The 20,548-nt window shown below is 41.8% G+C and overlaps 2 protein-coding genes across 2 annotated transcripts; one reads left to right on the forward strand and one right to left on the reverse strand.

Annotated features, from left to right (window-relative positions):
- The first annotated feature begins 1,150 nt into the window (after nucleotides 1-1,150).
- fgf1a (fibroblast growth factor 1a) lies at nucleotides 1,151-7,189 on the forward strand. Its single transcript, XM_053640778.1, has 3 exons — nucleotides 1,151-1,322; nucleotides 4,744-4,847; nucleotides 6,497-7,189. The coding sequence occupies exons 1-3, from the start codon at nucleotides 1,151-1,153 to the stop codon at nucleotides 6,686-6,688; spliced, it is 468 nt and encodes a 155-aa protein (XP_053496753.1). The 3' UTR covers nucleotides 6,689-7,189.
- A 1,022-nt stretch (nucleotides 7,190-8,211) lies between these two features.
- ndfip1 (Nedd4 family interacting protein 1) lies at nucleotides 8,212-18,458 on the reverse strand. Its single transcript, XM_053641440.1, has 8 exons — nucleotides 18,231-18,458; nucleotides 13,845-13,935; nucleotides 13,511-13,641; nucleotides 13,326-13,413; nucleotides 12,529-12,653; nucleotides 9,860-9,926; nucleotides 9,642-9,750; nucleotides 8,212-9,530 (listed from the first exon to the last, which is right to left on the reverse strand). The coding sequence occupies exons 1-7, from the start codon at nucleotides 18,258-18,260 to the stop codon at nucleotides 9,644-9,646; spliced, it is 639 nt and encodes a 212-aa protein (XP_053497415.1). The 5' UTR covers nucleotides 18,261-18,458; the 3' UTR covers nucleotides 8,212-9,530; nucleotides 9,642-9,643.
- Between the last annotated feature and the right edge of the window lie 2,090 nt (nucleotides 18,459-20,548).

Here is a 20,548-nt window from a genome sequence, read left to right on the forward strand (position 1 = left end):
GACTTGACAAGGCTACAGTAACTCGGATAATTGCTCTTTACAACCACGGTGAGCAGAAAAGCATCTCAGAATGCACAGCATGTCAAACCTTTAGGCGGATGGACTACAGGAGCAGAAATCCACATCGGGTTCAGCTCCTGCCAGCCAGGAACGTGAATCTGAGGCCACAATTTCAATAAATGTAACAGTGGTGGCTCTGCGGTTAAGGCTTTGGGTTACTGAGCAGAAGGTCAGGGGTTCAAGCCCCAGCACTACCAAACTGCCACTGTTGGGTCCTTGAGCAAGGCCCTTAACCCTCTCTGCTCCAGGGGGCGCTGTATCATGGCTGACCCTGCGCTCTGACCCCAACCTACTCGAAGAAAAAGAATTTCACTGTGTTATAATGTATATGTGACCAATAAAGACTCATTATCATTACTCCTCTGCACTTCTGCTGTATACTGAATGATAATCCAGAAGTGTCTCAACCAGAAGAGGTTCACATTTGAGTCCGGTTCTTCTCAAGTTTTCTTTTCAGGGTTTTCCCTGCAACAGCAACAACAACAAAAACAAAAACAAAACAAAACAAAAAAACACCAATAGAAACCATCACAGAAATTCTAATAGTTTCCACTACAGATACCATTACAAACCACCAGCTGTTAACCATTAAAACCATTACCCGACGGTTTCCATTACATAGTAAGACGTATTAAGATCGTAGATCTTTAATGGAATCCTCTAGTCTGGAAACAAATTACCAGTAGAGACCCACAGGACACCATTAGAGCTTCCATTAAAACCAATACAATTCCCATTAGAACCATTACAAATTCTATGAGGGTTTCTATTGTTTTGAGGGGTTTACTTAGTGTTGGCTTGCCACTGTCACCTATGGATCTGCATCTGGATTTCTGTAAAGTCAACATCTGTTCAAAAATAAAGAAATAAAGAAATAAACAAACTAATAAAAAGAAGTTTAAAAAAAAAGAGAAAAGAAACCTCTCTGTCATTACAGAGGCGTGTTGTGAGTGTGAGGAGTGAGGGGGTCAGAGGGAGCTCTCCCACCTCCACACACACACACACACACACACACACAGGACATTTCGACACTATCACGTGTTGGTGGATAAGACATCAGATCTGACCTGCTGAGTTCACACTCGCAGTAATGTCGGAGGCGGAAGTTGTGGCACATTTCCCCCGCGGTTCTGATAAACTGGACCTCAGCGGGTTGAAGCCCACAGAGCTGACCCGGCTGTACTGCATGAAAGGCGGTCACCACCTGCAGCTTCTCCCCGAGGGCTCAGCGAGAGGAAGCAGAGAGGAGCACGACCCTTACAGTAAGATCCTTAATCCTTAATCCCAGCCTTCACTGGGGCAGATCTAGTAAGAAACACCTGATGGTGTTTAAGATTAGACATGTATAAGTGTCAGATAAACAGCACACTAAAGTCTAGTGTAACATGTCTGTGTAAACGGGTTATTATATATTTATAAGTGGCGTAAATGGCAGTGTTTATAACAAACATGTTTCCTCTTCAGGATACAGACTGCACATAAACGCACTTTCTTCTAATAATCTGAGGCATTGGGAGGGGGTTACTGTCATCAACTGCACTCAGGGGAAGATAGGGGGCGCTGAAGGCATGTGTTCAAATTCCCCATGGCATTCCCAGAAATCCCAGGCTCCAGCCTGAAGAACGGGGCGGGGCTACGCTTTGGGCGGGGCTATACGTGTCGCTTCGCCCATAACTGGTCTCACTGGTTAGTGGTAATGTAATGACATGGACGCCTCAGTACTATCACAGGAAATGCAGTTAGTGGCAATAGGAAATGCAGTATGCTTACAACTCATATGTGATATTAAACTGTGTTTGATATTATGGGATATTAATAAGCTACAACCCACAGTTCATACACTGTCAGTTTGTTTATTCACAAGTACATTTCCAATCAAGAATCCACTTACTGATTTACTTGGCTGATTTGGACTTAGCCTTATATACTCAGCAAAAAAAAAAAAAAAAAAAAAAGGAAAGAAAGAAAAAAAAGAAACGTCCCTTTTTCATTTCATTTTCAGGAGGCTGTGTTTTAAAGATCATATTGTTAAATCCAAATAAGCTTTACAGATCTTTTTCATGCTTGGTCAATGAACCATAAACAATTATTGCACATGCACCTGTGGGACAGTCCTTAAGACATTAAGAGTTTACAGGCGGTAGGTGATTAAGGTTACAGTTGCAATAACTTAGGACACTAAAGAGACCTTTCTACTGACTGAAAAACACCAGAAGAAAGATGTCTAGAGTTCCTGCTCACGGTTAAATATGGTGGTGGCGCTTTAATGTTTTGGGGCTGTTTTTCTGCCAGAGGACCTGGACATTTTGTTAGGATACATGGCATCATGGACTCTATCAAATATCAACAGATATTAAATGAAAACCTGACTGCCAGGAAGCTTAAAATGAGCCGTGGTTGGATCTTCCAGCAGGACAATGATCCAAAACATCCATCAAAATCAACACACAAATGGTTTACTGACCACAAACTCAAGGTCCTGCCATGGCCATCCCAGTCCCCTGACTTGAAACCTGTGGGGTGAACTGAAGAGGAGAGTCCACCAGCGTGGACCTCGAAATTTGAAGGATCTGAGAGATTCTGTATGGAGGAACGGTCTCAGATCCCTCGCCATGTATTCTCCAACCTCATCAGGCATTATAGGAGAAGACTCAGAGCTGTTATCTTGGCAAAGAGAGGTAGCACAAAGTATTGACTAAAAGGGTGCCAATAATTTTTGCACACCAATATTTAACAAAGATATTTTTTGATAAACCTGTGTTTTATTTGCAATTGTTTGATATCCGTGAGAGCAGAGTATTTTTGTGAATTTTTTTTTGTTAGAAATGTGTTCAGCATGAAGGTGCATCATCTCAGCATTGCTGTGTCCTGTTATGTAACACATCCTCAAGGTTTAATTCTGTGCTTAGTTTCCATCATTTCCTATTTTCATTTTTTTTTTTTCTATTTTAAGCGAGTATGAACATGTTCAGGATTGAGCAAAGCAGCTCAGCACAGTACATAAGAGCAGGCTGGTATTAGAAAACATTTTTTATCCATTTAAGTAAGCATTAGATTAAGGCAAGACACTACATGTGAATATGGTCTTTTTTAAATAATAGATATAACAATCAACTATAAAAACAGAATATCTAAAAAAAAAAAAAAAAATGTTAACTAGATAGAAAATGTATCAAATGTTTGCTCTACTGTCTTCACTCCCATTGGTAGTCGCTGCGCCAAGTCGCTCCAAATTTGCATAAACTTTTCTCAACTTTCAAAGTCGCTGGACACGCCCACATCCAGTCGCCAATGGTCGCCGTCACCCTCCAGAAGTCGCAGTTCACAGTGAAAATGAATGGTCTCCAGTCACATTGTCGCTGTGAGTCACTGTGTGTGTGAATGCACCTCAGACTAAAAGCGGAAGCGACCATGCATAACGTCCAATCAGAACATGCTGAGGCTTCGACGTCATTACATTGCCACTAACCAATGAAATCGGTTATGGGCGGAGCGACACTGTAGCCATGCCAAAAATGCATCTCCGCCCCGTTCTCCAGGGTGCAGCCAGGACCTTCTCAGAAATTCAGGTAAAACTGGATAACCAAACATTGAATTAATTGATTAGCACAAAACGTAGTTAAGATCAGAACGTTGTGAGTTCATATCCCAGCACCACTGATCGACATTATCGGGCAAATTTACCCTCAAACTGCTCCGTTTTACACGATATGGACAAACATATGCGGACACCTGAACATCACACTCACACGTGGTTCTTCCCCAAACTGTTGCCACAAATTTGGAAGCACACGATTGTATAGGATGTCTTATATGATGTAGCATTACAGTTTCCCTTCACTGGAACTAAGAGGCCCAGTCCTGTTTCAGCATGACAGTGACCCTGTGTACAAAGCGAGCTCCATGAAAGCATGGTTTGACCAGATGGGACTGGAAGACCAGAGCCCTGATCTCAATGAACTGGAACAACAACTTCACGCCAGGCCTTCTTGCCAGACATCTTGTGCTCTACTGGTTGAATGATCACAAATCCCTACAGCCATGCTCCAAAATGTAATGGAAAGCCTTCCCAGAAGAGTGGCGCTTCTTACAGGGAAAGGAGAACTCAATATTAATGCCCATGGTTTTGGAACGGGATGTAATACAGCAGCAATCTTTTCTGCTGTGATTCTTGGAAACTAGACACTGTGTGTTTTGGCCTTTAAACCCCAGGGTCAGGGTTTAGTGATTAGCTGAACCTAGCTGTTTTTAGACTTGGAATCTAAACATATACATTCCCTCCATTCGCTGTTCCCTTTAAAGCATAGATCTGCAACTGGCACCAAAGTGCTAAATGGAGAATTCTCACAGACTTACAGATTTTTAAATGGTAAGATTTAATTCAGCTAAATGGGTAGTTAGAGATGAGCCATGAAGCTCATCACTACTCATGACGCCAGGCTTTACGTAATCCGAATAAAGAAGGGATAGTTAAAACTCAAAGAAATACGAGTGTTGTTATTCATATTAAAATATCAGGACCATAAAAGTAGGCGTTCTTGAATGCACTGAATTCCAGCTGTCTAAACTCCATAAAATTTGAAATAGAACCAGCAATTATGCGCAAATTTACAGTCTTAAAAGAAACCATCGTGGGTGCCATGGTAGTATTGAGTAAACACAACCTCCTGTGTGTTTTTAAAGGTGTGTTGCGGATTAAATCCGTGAGCGCTGGAGTGGTGGTCATCGAGGGAACAGAGGCCAAACGCTTCCTCTCTATGAGTGAGGATGGCAAGCTGTATGGATCAGTAAGTGCATTATCTACAAATCATACCCGAAGCTGATGCACCTACTCTGTAACTGTAATGGCAATTACTATCAGGTAAACCTACCAATATACCGAAGTGCGACAAATGAAACAAAAAACCTGAATAAATAAGTGGAGAAACATGAGTGAAGGTGTAGTGCTTGATACAAATACAGCGGGGGAAATAAGTATTGAACCAGAAATTTTCACCAGACTTCAGTATTAACTCGAGAAATCTGGAAATATAAAGAATTCCCAACATTAACGTCCATAAATAAAGTTATGTGTAATAAAGTGGAATGGCACAGGAAAAAACTTTTGAACACGCTAAAAAAAAAAGCAGTTCTCCAAAGCAAGGTAAGGCAAGGAACCAGCTGAAATCCGTAAGTAATTATACCCCCTACGTGTGCAAATTAAAATCAGCTGGGTTAGTAGAGTGGAAGCAATATCACTCCGTCATCAACCGGCCACGCACAGGAGCTCCTCGCAAGATTTCTGAGCAGGGAGTCAGAAGAATAGTCAGAAGAGTAGCCCAAGAGCCAAGGACCACTCGGAAAGAGCTCCAGAAACACTTGGAGGCAGCAGGTGCCATCGTCACAGAGAAAACAATAGGCGACGCACTCCACTGTTCACGCTCACCCGCAAGACTCCATTACTAAAGAAAAGGCATGTTGAAGCTCGTTTAAAGTTTACTACACTCATTTGGACAAGCCTATGAAATACTGGGAGAGTGTAGTCTGGTCAGAGGAGAGCAAAATTGAACTTTTTGGCTGTCATACTACACACCATGTTTGGAGAAGAAATGGCACTGCACATCACCCTAAAAACACTACACCAACAGTGAAGTGTGGAGGTGGAAGCATCATGGTGTGGGGCTGTTTTTCATCACATGGTACTGGCAGACAGGAGATTCTTGAGAAGAATCTGCTGCCATCCACCAGGATGATGAAGATGAGACGTGGGTGGAGCTTCCAGCAGGACAACGATCCAAAGCATACAGAAAAGATAACTCTCAATTGGTTTCAGAGGGAAAAAAAATCAAGGTGTTAGAATGGCCCAGTCAATCACCTGAACAAGATTTAAAGACAATATGTTTAGAAGAACGGGCCAAAATCACATCTGAATACTGCGGCAGATTAATTTCTTCATACAGGAAGCGTCTTGACGCTGTCATTACAAACAAAGGCTTCTCCACTAAGTATTAAATACATTTCAGTTAGCCTGTTCAATACCTTTTTCCTGTGTCATTCCACTTTATTACACATAACTTCATTTATGGACTTTAATGTTGTGAACTCTTTATATTTCCGGATTTTTTGAGTTAATACTGATGTCTGGTGAAAATTTCATGTAAATAACCTCAATGGAAATATATTTACTAAAAGATTTCTTGACGTGTTCCATACTCATTTCCCCCGCTGAAAGTAATTGAAAGAAATATCCATCCTGAATGACTTTCAAAAAAAAAAAAAAAAAGCCATTCCTTTGGCTTGTAGTGGCTCAACACTTTACTAAGACACTTTATGTTGGTTTTCCTTTAATTGGTCACCCATCTGTAGATCACAAGATAGCAGCTAAATAAATCATTATACATAGAACCACTGGGATGATGATAAAATCTGCCTAATTGTGTGTGTGCGCATTTTGCAGTCGTCGGTAACAGATGAAAGTTACTTCCTGGAGAAGATGGAGGAGAACCACTACAACACGTACAAATCCCAGAAGTACGGCCCAGACTGGTATCTTGGAATCAAAAAGAATGGGAAACCAAAGCGAGGCTCGAGGACACACATTGGACAGCAGGCCATTTTCTTTCTACCTCGGCAGGTGGAGCAAGGATAAGACTAAAATGTGCTTGAACAGTTGTTTTTCAGTTAACTTCAGTCACACAAAATATATAGAGGCGCTTATTTCCTGTGACACAGCTGTAGCAAAAAAATCACATGTGGAAACACTTTACTGTAGACAAGTTTTTATTTTTGCCAACATATGAACCATATATTTTATTTTATCTTATTCAAACCTCATAATGCGAGCCTTACCTAAGGTTTACTACATTTTTATCTAATATTAAGCTGAGGATGATGCTCATTTGTTTTTACTGTCGAATGCACTTTTTATATTGATTAGGACTACTCTACAAATACATCCTCTGTATAGACTGATATATTTGCTTGATTCTCTACGGGGAAATATCTGTACCAATCAGGGATCACTGAACAAGCAAGCATTCAAAAACAATAATTTTAAAAAAACCTACATATTAACATATCTACATATTAAGTCACTACAACATTTATTTAACATCACAATTGTGTGGATGTACTCTGAGGAGTAAAATGTGAATTGGGTCAATTATATTTTATATTTAAATCAAAAAGGCATTTCTTAGTCTACTCTGTATTTATTCAAGTGTCTGTGGGAGTGAAGGGGAGCGGTCGGGGCGTCCGTGGGAGTGAGGGGGAGCGGTCGGGGCGTCCGTGGGAGTGAAGGGGAGCGGTCAGGGCGTCTGTGGGAGTGAAGAGTGCAGTCAGGGCGTCCGTGGGAGTGAAGGGGAGCGGTCAGGGCGTCCGTGGGAGTGAAGGGGAGCGGTCAGGGCGTCCGTGGGAGTGAAGGGGAGCGGTCAGGGCGTCCGTGGGAGTGAAGGGGAGCGGTCAGGGCGTCCGTGGGAGTGAAGGGGAGCGGTCAGGGCGTCCGTGGGAGTGAAGGGGAGCGGTCAGGGCGTCCGTGGGAGTGAAGGGGAGCGGTCGGGGCGTCTGTGGGAGTGAAGGGGAGCGGTCGGGGCGTCTGTGGGAGTGAAGAGTGCAGTCAGGGTGTCTGTGGGAGTGAACGGGAGCGGTCAGGGTGTCTGTGGGAGTGAAGAGTGCAGTCAGGGTGTCTGTGGGAGTGAACGGGAGCGGTCAGGGTGTCTGTGGGAGTGAAGAGTGCAGTCAGGGTGTCTGTGGGAGTGAAGGGGAGCGGTCGGGGCGTCTGTGGGAGTGAAGGGGAGCGGTCGGGGCGTCTGTGGGAGTGAACGGGAGCGGTCAGGGCGTCTGTGGGAGTGAAGAGTGCAGTCAGGGTGTCTGTGGGAGTGAACGGGAGCGGTCAGGGTGTCTGTGGGAGTGAAGAGTGCAGTCAGGGTGTCTGTGGGAGTGAACGGGAGCGGTCAGGGTGTCTGTGGGAGTGAAGAGTGCAGTCAGGGCGTCTGTGGGAGTGAACGGGAGCGGTCGGGGTGTCTGTGGGAGTGAACGGTCACGGTTTGGGTGAGCAAGGGATTTAAAGAAAGCGCTTACTTCCAGCTCTACACTAAACTGATTAAATACATACAAAACAATTTTTTTTTAATTGTGTTACTGACAGGAGGAAAGCCATTAAGACACGGGTGATGTCGGTATAGAAGCAATGTTTATTAAAAGTTATTTTTGCACAAGTGTAAACATATAAACCACATTATACCACAATGTGCAGAACTGTTTAATCACCATGCATGTCACGGAAACTTAAGAACATCAACAAGACAGTGGATTACGTACTGATACTTTTGGCATTATAAATTACCGTTGTTCATGATACAGAGCACAGAAAAATACAGGTACAATTTTAGGTGTCACTGCATTACAAATCGGTGTGCATCAGACTGAAAAGCTTCTTTTGATTATTTGGTCCTAATCACAATAGCGAGACCCTTTTTTAAATGTTAGATCGATCATTCTGAGACTCATTAATCATGATTTTGGAGTAAAGGCCTACACTTTGAAACTGACTGTTGCTTTACCTTCAAAACATCTTCAAAGTGCAAGTGTAAAATAACATCTGATATTCCACTGTACCTAATACATCTAAACATTATATTTCACAAAAAAAAAAAAAAAAAAAAAGGTTATAATACTTACTCTCAAAGTAAAACTAAAAATTTCTCCCCGGCACTCTATAAATGACGACACTAAAGCCCATTTTACACCAGATGCCACACCTGTGCTGCTTGAAACACACTCCTACGTTAACTGATGTGTCCTTTTACGTTAGCTGAACTCACTGAGTGCCGTCATAGGCCCGTAATCTTACACCATATGGGTTTTTTAATACTACAACAATAAATCATAATGCAACACTATGAAATCAAACACAGGAGTGAAATCCTCAAACTTTAGAAACGATATAAATTGTGTTTAATAATCGGATACTGAATTCAGATAACCGCACGTTCTATTGAAACAGCCATGGCGAGAGAACGCACAGGCGCTCGATGCTCTGGATTTTCCCCTACGTTTGTACGAATTGAAAAGCATTACAGCGTGGTTGCTGCATTGCATCTGGTGTAAAATGGGTTTAACGGGCATCATTCAAGATATTCACTGGGTGCAGTGTTTGTTTTGCAAGGCATTACCTGTCTAAAGCTGTGGCGCCTATAGGGCTGTTCGTTATAACCATCAGTGTGCTGATTAAGGAATATTAAGAGACAATGCATCTGTCACCATGATTGATTGCACTGGAAATTAGTTACAGATAAATACTTGATTAGAGGGCTATCAACAGCCTGGTAAATATACATAACTGTACCTAAATCTTTTTTTTTTTTTCTTTTTTTTAATTTCTCATTTATTTGCATTTATTAGCAGCGGCTTCTGCTTAGCGCCGTTTTCTGAAGATTCAAAGCCGAATTTCGCCATTTTGCGGATTTCATAACAGTCCTGAGATGCAAAATCTGAACACAAACAGAGCACGGATTTAATAAAACATGACAAGATGTTATCACTCTTCACCCTCACACACACACACACAGCCTGTTACAGTAAATACGTCATGACAGATTTACCTTCAGTAGATAAAAAGGACTCTGGTGCGAGAAACGGTTGGGAAGGAATGATCAGCCATGTTGCGCACTCTAGAGTAATTAACAAACCCTCTGATAAACAGTAGGAATCCTGTTTAAAAATAAAGAAAGAAAGATAAACACAATAATTTCGCATTTTTACCAGACTTTGATAGAACAAAAAAAACAAAGATGGTGCACATTTAAATATGCGTACTTACCTACAACCAGAAACACCCACCACAGCCAGTACTGTCCATCAAAGTAACCCGGAAAATATGTGGAGAACTGGTTTAACACAAACAAGAAAAAAATGGTTACTGACATCAGGGACAGAACTGATTTATGAAGCTCATAACTCGCCGCGTCAGTACTGACTGAAGCTCATAACTCACCGTGTTACACTGCAAATACACCATAGAATGACACACTGGAATTAAACCTTTTAAGCAACTCGCACCAGTTTCCCCTGCCCCTTACACACAGTGGAGCATTTTGGATATAAACATATTTGTGCTTCCGTGCTACACAACCTCCACTTTGTAAAGTTTACAGTATGCTCCACGTGTTTAATAAAAAATGCTCCACTGCCTTACGCCTCCGTCTGATGGTGACTGAGGTCATGTTGGGTATAAAAGGTAACGTTGATATAAACAGTAAACAAGAAAGTTATTGTCGGTGACTCTGGATATCTGCTAAAGCTAGCTGCAGTGCATTGCGTGCATTTGGCATCATGTTCCATCGACTACGAAGCGGCTTATACTTCCAATGTTACCTTTCTAACGTTCACACACTAGAAGGTAGAGTACACAGTGTATAGTACGTCATTTGGGACACAACTTTAGTATTTACTCTCTGATGCGTGCTTTCGGAACAGAAGTAACGCAGTGAGTAAACGCGCCCCATGCCGCGCAGCCCGACTGATCGACAATCAGATTCGTTGGCAACGATTTTCATTATTATCGATTAGTTGCTGCAGCTCTAATCCTTCCCCGTAAACTTCTAATTTTTTAAAGCCACTTCAACTGTAATTAAGCAGAAGATTTGTAATGATGATAAACAAAATATAAAAACCCTCACACTTCCAGGTGTTTAGAAAAGAAGAAGTAAAAACGCTCACTCTGAACACCCCTATACAGTCCCTCCAGGAAAAATCAAGGAAACTGCGCAATATTTGTAGGAGCTTGTGATTTTTCTAAATTACCGCAGATTTGGGCGCGCATTCAGCCAAAGGCCTCTTCGACTCACTTGATTCGAACAGGAGTACAGCTCAAAAGGTCTTATTTACTAACAAACATCACTGTGAAAGACAGTTTCATGCAATTGTAATTTCGTCGATTCCAGTAGTTTTCCACCAGGAAAAAAAAAAAAAAAAAAAAAAAAAAAAAACAGCCCGAAATCGTGTACTATAGCCCAAGTCTTGACAGCTGATGGTTGTTATTGCAGGAAAACACCCGTACACTTTTTCCTTACAACAAGCACAGCGAGAAATGACACTGACAGGTGGTGCAGCTGCTTTTTTCCTTTTTTTCAGGTGATCTTAAAACACTATTTGAAACTATATGACTCTTCGTATAGAACGGAAACAACGTGCCCTCATGTACGAAAACTCTAAAATCCTATAAGGACTATGCAACCTGAGATTTGCAATATTTATAGTTTGAAATATTATACTTATTAAGTTGTGTAGAACTAACAGGTATGTTTCATACTACAAAAAAATTAAAGGTCCTTAATCACGGATCAATTCCTCTTTTAGTCGCATTATCGATGTTCATTACAGACATGTACACACCTTAATCACACTATTAACGACAGGAGACGTTCACACACGGCAGCGCTCAACCGTTTAACGGTAAACAAGAGAGCACAGCTGCGTCCGAAACCACGTACTTACCTACTATATAGTAGGAGAAATACACGTATATCAGCTACTAAATACACAGTATCTCTTCATCTCTGTTATCAGCTACTATATAGCGGGTAAGTACAAGGTTTTGGTTTGGGACGCAGCCCACGGCTTCAAGCAGTCGTCTATTTGCACGTACAGCATGACAAATAATTAACCGCACTTGAAGCTTTCATAAAATTAAAAATAAAAACACCCAAAACTGTATACGGTCCCATAACAAAAACCAACTGTGTGTCGATACGTGAAATTCTGGAGGGAGCATCGGACGGCGTGACGTGGGGACGTAATGACGTGTGCCGTTAATCGATCTATGTTCTATAACATGTAACACGGGAACATGAAAGGAATATTCTAAAAGCGACTCATGTAAACACCTTAATCACAATATTGTCTTATTCAGAATAAGGTCAATAATTAGATTACTGCAGTCCGTGTAAATGTAGTCATTGACATGTATGCCTTGTGCGTCGGGAAGTGGGTCACCCGCTTAATGCAGTTATTGCAAGCAAGGGATGAGCAACATTAAGCATCTACCTGTTCCAATACTTTTGCTCACCTAAAAATTGGGTGATCTGATACAAAAGGTGCCATGTTTTAAGCTGTTTAACACATCTAGACGTAAATATAATCAAATTCTAATCTATCGCCTTGTTCATCTCAAACCCAAATGTCTTCAAAGTACAGCAAAAACAAAAAGAATTGACCTTGTTGTTCCAATACTTTCGGAGGGGACCGTGTGTATGTATGTATGTATGTGTGTGTGTGTGTGTGTGTGTATATATATATATATATATATATATATATATATAAACAAACATGATCAATGCGAAATATGGTAATGAGCCTGAAAAAATATTCTAGATAATCCTAATCCTAGATTAGCTTTTCTTGTGTATCTACTGCATCTACAACAGTATCTCTCCATCTCCGTTACAAAAACACGGTCCCTTTCCGTCCATTCGTTCTAAAAAGTCTTACCCTGACAATCAGGACCCACTTAACCAGGGAGAGGCCGAACCCAGAGACTGCGCCGTAGCGCCCCGCTGCAGAAGTGGTCAGGCAAAATGACAGAAAGAAGCCAATCCAGTTGAAAAGGAAAGCCACTGAAAACGAAAGAACACAGGAGATCATCAGCCTGCCTGCTAAGGACGGCGATCCAACACACTCAGCACTGCTAGAGTTACACAGCTGATCGTAACCGACTTCTACCACAGCGCTGTGGATTCTCAACTCTGATTGGTCAGAACGCGTCGATTAATTTCCTAAAACAGCAGCTCTGACAGCGCTGCCGGGATTTTAACGAAGGAATAAATAAATAAATCTTTTTTTTTTAAAAAGAGTATGAGCATTGAAGACAGATTTTGACTCATTACACTTAAAGAGAGAGGAAAGGGGATGCTGTTTATAGCTGCTACAATACAAGTGATAATAGGAACTAAACCATCTTGTAGACACTCCACAGTAAGTTAAATGTCACTGTGAATGGTTACAAAGTATCGGTCTTTGCTGTGACGCGAGAGGAATAAATCACTTCGGGACATGCCGTTATAGGAAAATAATTCATTCTGCCGGTTACTGCTCTCCCCGGTCGTTGATTACTTCCCGATAACAGAATGTCTCGTTATGTTTTCTTCCTTACTCGGAGGATTAACAACTCACCAGCTAATAATGATATCACTGTGTAATCAAACGTAGTGCACAGAACAGAAGAGCTAAAATCGAGAAACGAACGCCACACTGTTAGTGATTATGTTCGTCTGGGACGCAGGTCTTACTAAAAAACGTTAGCATGAATATGCCGTCATTCCCGACTCGCAGCTGGTCGACGTCGTCAAAGTCGTCTCTGGAGACGAAATCCTCGTCCTGTCAGAAGGAAAAACGATTTTTAAGAAAGAGTTGAACAGAATCATGTGAAAGTTTGACTGATAATCAGCGTTTTGCGTTCCGCTCGTTTCCTCACCCGTGTAGGCATCAGAGGAACGCTGGACTCGGCCTTGTTTCTCTCTGCTTCGTCGTACGATGGCAAAGACGTGGCGACGTTGTATGACGGGGGCTTGGGGTAATTCCCCTCATCTTTGTAATCAAAGAAGGCTGTTGGAACAAAACAAAATCATTCATACACTGTACTGCATACTCGATTACTTACAGGGTCAAGATCAACCTAATCAGAAAATAGGCGCTGATTATTAAAGGAAAACGCATTTCTACTTCTCTGGATTATACATTAAACCTAGACGAATCCTCGAAAACGTTTCATAACCTCGCGCCAGCGTGTCGAGGTGAGCAGCTCTTACCCGTGTCAGCGGCGATGCTGGTGTAAGGAGGAGGAGCATCAGCTCCCTGCTGGGGCACCTCAGGTGTCTCCGTCTCCTCCTCATTGGTTAGCTGCAGACGAGAAAACACACTATACTGTAAATGTAAATTCTATTTATTATTTTTATTATATTCTTCTGCGTAAATCCATCAAAACCACACTTGGTTGTTCGGGGACAATCTGACTGTGCTATCTTGGACACGATATTCCTTTATAAAGCACGTGTTAGCGTCTGTTTTATAATCATTCTGGTTATTTTCTCACTACTTGCAATGAAGACTTTTTTTAAAAAATAAATAAATAAATAAAAAGAAGTGCAAATATTTAATAATTTATGGATCCAAGGACGCACCGGGCCACTGTAATGTACTTCAAGTCAAGAAACGCTAGTACATTCCAATCTTTACACCAGTAGTTCCCCCGCCCGGGGTTGAGACCTTTCGTGTCTGACAGTTCCACTCGCGCCAACACTCAAGTTTTTAAACACCAACCTAAAGCGCTCTCTCGATTGGTGCAGAGTTACGTTTTGTTTATTTAGCTCAGTAGTACATCAAGGACGTGAAATCTGCACAGTTCCATGGTCTTGCTGCTCGGAAACCTAATTTCACCGGCCAAAGAAAACGGAATCTAAACAGAACGTTAAAACGTCGGTGAAGCTCATCGGCAGGTCGTTAGCCAACGTTTTGGATACGAGCTGCGGTGTCCTCGCCAAGACTCTGCAATCTGGTGATTCAGAAATGGTTGTAAATCCTAAAGGTTTGTGCAGGGTAATTAATCCATGTAGTGAAAGGCAAGGTGGGATACAGAGCGAGTAGTAGTTGCACGCTGTAGTTACAGTGTCGAGGTGTGGCACACCACCAGGAAGCACATTTTATTGTAATATACACACCGTAAAAAATATTTACTTTGCGAAAGACAGCGAGTCTGGGGTTTTCTCTTTCTCTAGCTGTTTGAATGAGGAAAAGTCTTCACTAACTGACTGGACATGGAGATTTGTCCACTTCTGTGGTTGGTTATAAATAAAATAGATTATTGTATTTTTTTTTTATTAGGTCTGGATAACATGCCGATTTAAATGCTATCGTGATCAATTAATTCAGTATGGTGAGAATCGTCAGAAATTCCGTCACTGATACTTAGACGAGACTCTGATTAAACGTACAGTTTTATTCCTTTATAAGTATCTTGCATAACGTTTGATATATTTATGTAATATTTTAGAGTAATAAACACTAGCACACGTGAATCTGCGCACTCTCAGTTAAACATCCAGAAAGAAAATAAAGACACTTGAATAATATCTTCGAGGACGCCACACGTCATATCTGAAACGCTGGGCAACACTTCACAAGTTAAATTAAATACGTGTTAAGATTTTTGTTTCCTTTAATGCCACTTCACCATATCTGCAACACTGATACGGAAAATATAGAAACCTCATGTTTCCGGTAAAGAACGAGTGAAGACGCTCACGCTGAACACCACGATAACGGCTGACGGTGCTCGTTTCAGGAAGCTGCTCTTACGCTTGGTCCTGACTACAAGCACAGTGAGCGAGCAACACTGACGACCTTTCTTTAAGGACGCCCCGTTTTCTATTTCCGTAACTCGAAGAATGAAGAAGAGAAACTTGTCCATAAAACAGAGAAAGAAGGAAGCTATAAGACCCTTCCTCACACTCAGCACGTTTACATGGACAACAATAATCCGATATTAACCCGATTAAGAAACTAGCATGTAAAGAGCGATTATTGATCACCTTAATCTGATTAAGGTCATACTTGAAGTAAACACAAATCGAATTAAGACGTGGAGTATTCTTGTTTTAGTCGCATTATGGAAGTGTATTACAGACATGTACACACCTTAATCACACTATTGTTGTGTGAGCGTTTTCACCGCATTCTGCGACAGGACACGATCACACACGGCAGCGCTCAACCGTTTAACGGTAAACAAGAGAGCACGGCTGCGTCCCAAACTGCGTATTTACCTACTATATAATAGGCCAAATACACGCATCACAGCTACTATTACAGTAGGTAAGTACACGGTTTGGGACGCAGCCCACGACTTCAAGCAGTCGTCTATTAGCACGTACAGCATGACAAATAATTAACCGCACTTGAAGCGTTCGTAAAATTAAAAATAAAACTCCCAAAACTGTATACGGTCCCATAACGAAGACGAACTGTATGTCGATGCGTGAAATTCTGGAGGGACGTCGGACGGCGTGGCGACGGGACGTAATGACGTGTGCCGTTAATCGATCTATGTTCTATAACATGTAACACGGGAACATGAAAGGAATATTCTAAAAGCGACTCATGTAAACACCTTAATCACAATATTGTCATTCAGAATAAGGTCAATAATTAGATTACTGCTTTCCATGTAAACGTAGTCAGTGTTAGAAGGACATTAACAAACAGGAAGTGCTCACATTTACAGCTCTGTAGAAAGCGCATTTATAATTGATCATCACATCACTGTTTGACTGAACGTCAGAAATGTCCGACACATTTTCCCACCGTTAGTGTTCGCCACCAAACAAGTAACAATAAATCCTGAACGGTCATTTCATTTCAAACAAAATGGCGCTTCTCTGACTTTCGCACGTTTCATACTAAACCGTACTATTAAAGCTGCATCATCACTTATTTTAAGACCTTCGAGGCTTTGTAAAGACCTGCGGACCTGTATTTATTCACACCGAGGGGCTGTTTAGTGTAGTGCAGCCAATCCACATACTTCCTACTTATGTTTATGTCAGGAAACCTGGAGGATGCGGATGAAACCCGTGCGGATTCAGAGACAAGATGCGAGAACGTGGCCGATTGTAACCCGCGCTGAGGATCAAACCGTGGACCCTGGAGCGGTTGTTTGACGTATCAAGTAAACATGCTCTCAAGACTCCACATCTTCTTGGAGAATAACTTCAACTCAAGTTGAAGAACAAGAAGAACAACGGACACTGTCACAAAGCAGCTTTACATATATCTGAATGTAGATATTTATACCGATTCATATTTATCCCCAAGGAGCAAAACATAGGTGACTGTGTCGAGGACGAAGCCCTCCCCGAGAGGGACACGAGGACGAAGCCCTCCCCGAGAGGGGACACGAGGACGAAGCCCTGCCCGAGAGGGGACACGAGGTCGAAGCCCTGCCCGAGAGGGGACACGAGGTCGAAGCCCTGCCCGAGAGGGGACACGAGGACGAAGCCCTGCCCGAGAGGGGACACGAGGACGAAGCCCTGCCCGAGAGGGGACACGAGGACGAAGCCCTGCCCGAGAGGGGACACGAGGACGAAGCCCTGCCCGAGAGGGGACACGAGGACGAAGCCCTGCCCGAGAGGGGACACGAGGACGAAGCCCTGCCCGAGAGGGGACACGAGGACGAAGCCCTGCCCGAGAGGGGACACGAGGACGAAGCCCTGCCCGAGAGGGGACACGAGGACGAAGCCCTGCCCGAGAGGGGACACGAGGACGAAGCCCTCCCCGAGAGGGGACACGAGGACAAAGCCCTCCCCGAGAGGAGACATGTCGAAGAAACCTTGAGACGAACCAGACTGAAAAGGGAACCGGTCTTCTTTCATGTGTCCTCAAACACTTCAGGGGCACTCCTTTTTTTTTTTCTACGTCTTCTTACTATTATTATAAACAAGTCCTTCTATCTAAAATGGCCTGTCAGGAGTCTAAAGACAAAAAGAAAAAGAAAAAAGATTTACAAATGGGATTAAAGATTATTTGTAATTTGTTCTCTGCAGTGGCTTGTTCAGGTTTTCAGACATGGGGAGGTAAAGGAAAGGAAAGGAAAAGAAATGTGACTTGAGGTTAAAAACCGGGTGATAAGCATAGTTTAAGGGGGTCACTGATTAAACAGGAGTCTTGAGTAAATCTGGACAGAGTCCTGTGTTGATTTTCCCCCCCCACATTTAATCGGATTACATAATGATTAGGACTGCGGGATAAAACTATCAGACCAGATGATGGGCCTGTAACCGCAAAAACAAGAAAATACGCAATTTAATACGGCTTTCAGGCTCCAAAGGGCTCAAAAATTTTCTACCACAACAATTTAATTATAAACGAAAAGGAAAAAAAAAAAGGAAAGTAAAGAGCTGACAGGATTAACAGCGAATGAAGACTGTGCTACTGTTTAGCTAATTAGCGAGATTAGCCGTGTAGGTGTCCACCTCCAAAAGCACATTTGCTGTAAAAACAAACGCTTTTATCTGACCAAAACGACATTTTAAAATCTATCAGTCGGTAAATTAGCAATAATTAAACTTGTTTACGAGGTAAACAATCTAACTCTAGCGCGCTAGGTATCAGAAGAAGCTAGCATGCTAAGTGTTTCCTACCTGCCGATATCCGCTCCTTTGCTCAGCCATTCTCTGCTACGCGTCTTGAGCAGTAATCACTTATTCATACAAGTAGCTAGCTAAATAATTTAACCAGCTGTATGAGGATATATCCTCGCCCTTCTTTCTTTCTTTTTCTTTTTTTCCCCACCACCACCTTAATTGTCTGTTGTAGACACTGCGAGGTCAGCGCACTCGGTTTAAAAAAAAAAAGAAAAAGAAAAAGTAACCACAACAGAAATGGCAGCCACTGCGCATGCGCACTCGGGAGCGTTGACCTTTTTCCGTCAGGGAGTGTTTACAACTCAAAGATTAACACCGAGCTAAATCATACGACTAATAATAAACCGAGTTGAAAACGTTTAAAACATTATGTTCTTCATGGGCATTTAATAAACTACCATGTAATCTTCAAAAACTTGACCCAATAACTGTATTATTAATGTTATTTGAGATATACAGCAGTGTATTAGCATTAGTGTGAGGAGGAGGCTGGCAGTAGGGTGGCAGTAGAATGGGAGTAGAATGGCAGATGGGTAGCAGTAGAATGGCAGTAGGGTGGCAGTAGAATGGCAGTAGGGTGGCAATAGGGTGGTTAGGATAACAAAAGAAGAAGGGGAAATGTAATACATGCAGTAAAATAAAACAAGCACAGGTGCCATCTAAAAGTATTCAACACCTTATACTGCTTTTTTTTGTTTGTTTTAAAGAGAAGTTCATATGTATTACTGCACAAAATGCTTCACAGACTGTGTTTTGGAAAAGTATTGAATTGTTTGCCACATTGTGGTACAGAACTTGTGATACTTGTAGTAACCCATAAAGTAATATGTCTAGCAGTATCAGGCCTACTATATGGACAAAAGTATGTGGACACCTGACCATAAGCGGTTCTTCTGCAAACTGTTGCCACAAAGTTGGAAGCACACAATTGTACAGAATGACTTGGAACTAAGGGAGCCCCAAATCTGTTCCAGCATGATCATGCCCCCGTGCACAAAGCGAGCTTCATGAAGACATGGTTTGCCAAGAATGGAGTGGAAGAACTCAAGTGTCCTGCACAGAGCCCTGACGTCAAACCAGGTTAACACCTTTGGGATGAACTGGAACGCTGACTGCACCCCAGACCTCCTCACCTGACATCAGTGCCTGATCTCACTAATGTTTCTGTGGCATGATCACATCCCCATGGCCACACTCCAAAATCTAGTGGAAAGCCTTCCCAGAAGAGCAGAGCTTATTATAACAACAAATGCCGACCAAATCTGGAATGGGATGTTCAACAAGCACATATGGGTGTGATGGTCAGGTGTCCACATACTTTTGGCCATAGAGTGTACTATAAGCATCCAACTGCTTAAATAAGTATTAGAATTAAAATTAAAGTAAAAACAATGTAAAATGTCTTAGCAAGGCCATCATGGGCTGCCAGAAAGTCTCTAGAGCTGTACTGGTTGGACAAACAACATTCTTCTAAAAGATATTCCCTTAAGTGGTGTTTTGATGATAATAATGGAGAGCGAAGTGTAACACACTCAGAATTACTTTGTATTGATTTGCAGCGACCCTTCCATCTAAGGAGACAAGTGAACCCAAACCAAGCTAGCAAAAATAAATGTGCCTACAGCATAACTGAGCCACTGGTTTTTACCTTTTTCACCAATCTGTATGCTAGTAATAATCATACTTTTTTTACAGTCTACCTTCAATATTTAATACTATTCTTATTGGTTTTACTCTTTCCTAAATTGAGATCTCGCTGGCCTGTAATGAATAAATCAAATGCAAATGTCAAATAGGTTTCAACAAAGCCAGCAACAAAGCTGTCAATTTGAACTGAAAACGGCAACAGTGTAAATGAAATATTTTGCGATGATGTCAGGTTTTTAAAATAAAGGTAAAAGCACATGCATGCAGTATGTTGTGAAAACCTGAAGACTGAGGTGGTCAGTGTAAAGCCTTATACATGTGCTAAAAGTTAATACTGTACTTGATTACTCTTGTTCCGAGATTTGTTCTTTTGGCTTGTATAAAATGGGAACTAACATTTGTGTATGTTATCCTCTTAATGCGCTGAGGCATGAGTGAGTCTATATATGTACAATGCTGTGAAAAAGTATTTGCCTCATCCTGATTTCTTCTGTCGTTGTGTAAATCTCATACTAAATATAGTTTTAGATCTTCAAACGAAATACAACATAAAACAAAGGCAACCTGAATGAACACACAGTACAGTTTTTATTTTACTGAAGAAAAAACGTTATCCTACACCTATCACCCATGTGAATAACTAATAGCCCGCTTAAACTTAAAATATG

Source organism: Ictalurus furcatus, chromosome 14 (assembly GCF_023375685.1).
Source record: "Ictalurus furcatus strain D&B chromosome 14, Billie_1.0, whole genome shotgun sequence".
Taxonomy (NCBI): Eukaryota; Metazoa; Chordata; class Actinopteri; order Siluriformes; family Ictaluridae; genus Ictalurus; species Ictalurus furcatus.